This window comes from Microchirus variegatus (genome assembly GCF_963457635.1).
Source record: "Microchirus variegatus genome assembly, chromosome: 2".
Classification (NCBI taxonomy): domain Eukaryota; kingdom Metazoa; phylum Chordata; class Actinopteri; order Pleuronectiformes; family Soleidae; genus Microchirus; species Microchirus variegatus.
In genome coordinates, this window is record NC_139803.1 from 8903806 (window position 1) to 8904425 (window position 620).

General features: G+C 48.5%; 1 protein-coding gene across 1 annotated transcript; it reads left to right on the top strand.

Moving 5' to 3' along the window:
- Window positions 1–293: 293 nt before the first annotated feature.
- Window positions 294–620, top strand: sertm1 (serine rich and transmembrane domain containing 1; the record flags this gene model as incomplete). The annotated part of the gene is made up of 1 exon (XM_083909969.1): window positions 294–620. The coding sequence occupies one exon, from the start codon at window positions 294–296 to the stop codon at window positions 618–620; it is 327 nt and encodes a 108-aa protein (XP_083766095.1).

A 620-nucleotide genomic window follows, 5' to 3' on the forward strand; every position in this document is an offset into this window, starting at 1 on the left:
TTTCAATCTCAGGGCTTCAATTCTGGAACAGTCCAACTAAGATGAATTAAAGCGGGATTTAAAAACGTAAATCAGTTTAAAAGAACATACAAAATACACATTTTAAATCACATCTCTATCTAAATACCTAAATACCTTTGAATCTCATTTGAAACTCTTGTCTAATGCAGTAAATTTTGGCTTTAAATGAAAATAAATGCTCTCTAGTCACAGTCACTAAGTTGGTGCCTTTAAATAATGTTAAAGTGTTGGAAGTTAACCGTGTGTCCGTTCTCTGCAGAGCCTCAGCCAGGATGTCAGGGATGGAGGTCGCTGTGCTCGACCACAACGAGACCGAGAATGGGACCTTCCTGCTCTTCTCGCCGACCCTGGCCTCCACGTCGGCCGCCGCCTCACTGCCGGGACGTCCCGGCAACGTCTACGTGTACGTGTGGCTCTTCCTCGGGCTGCTGGTGTTCCTGCTGACGCTGCTCATCATCTCCCTTCACAGGCTCAAGAACATCATCTCGTCCTCGTCCTCGGTCCCCGACTGCAGCAGCGAGGGAGGCAGCTCCTTCACCAACATGGAGATCTGTAGCATCTCGTCACAGAGGTCCACCTTCTCCTCGCTGTCCACCTGA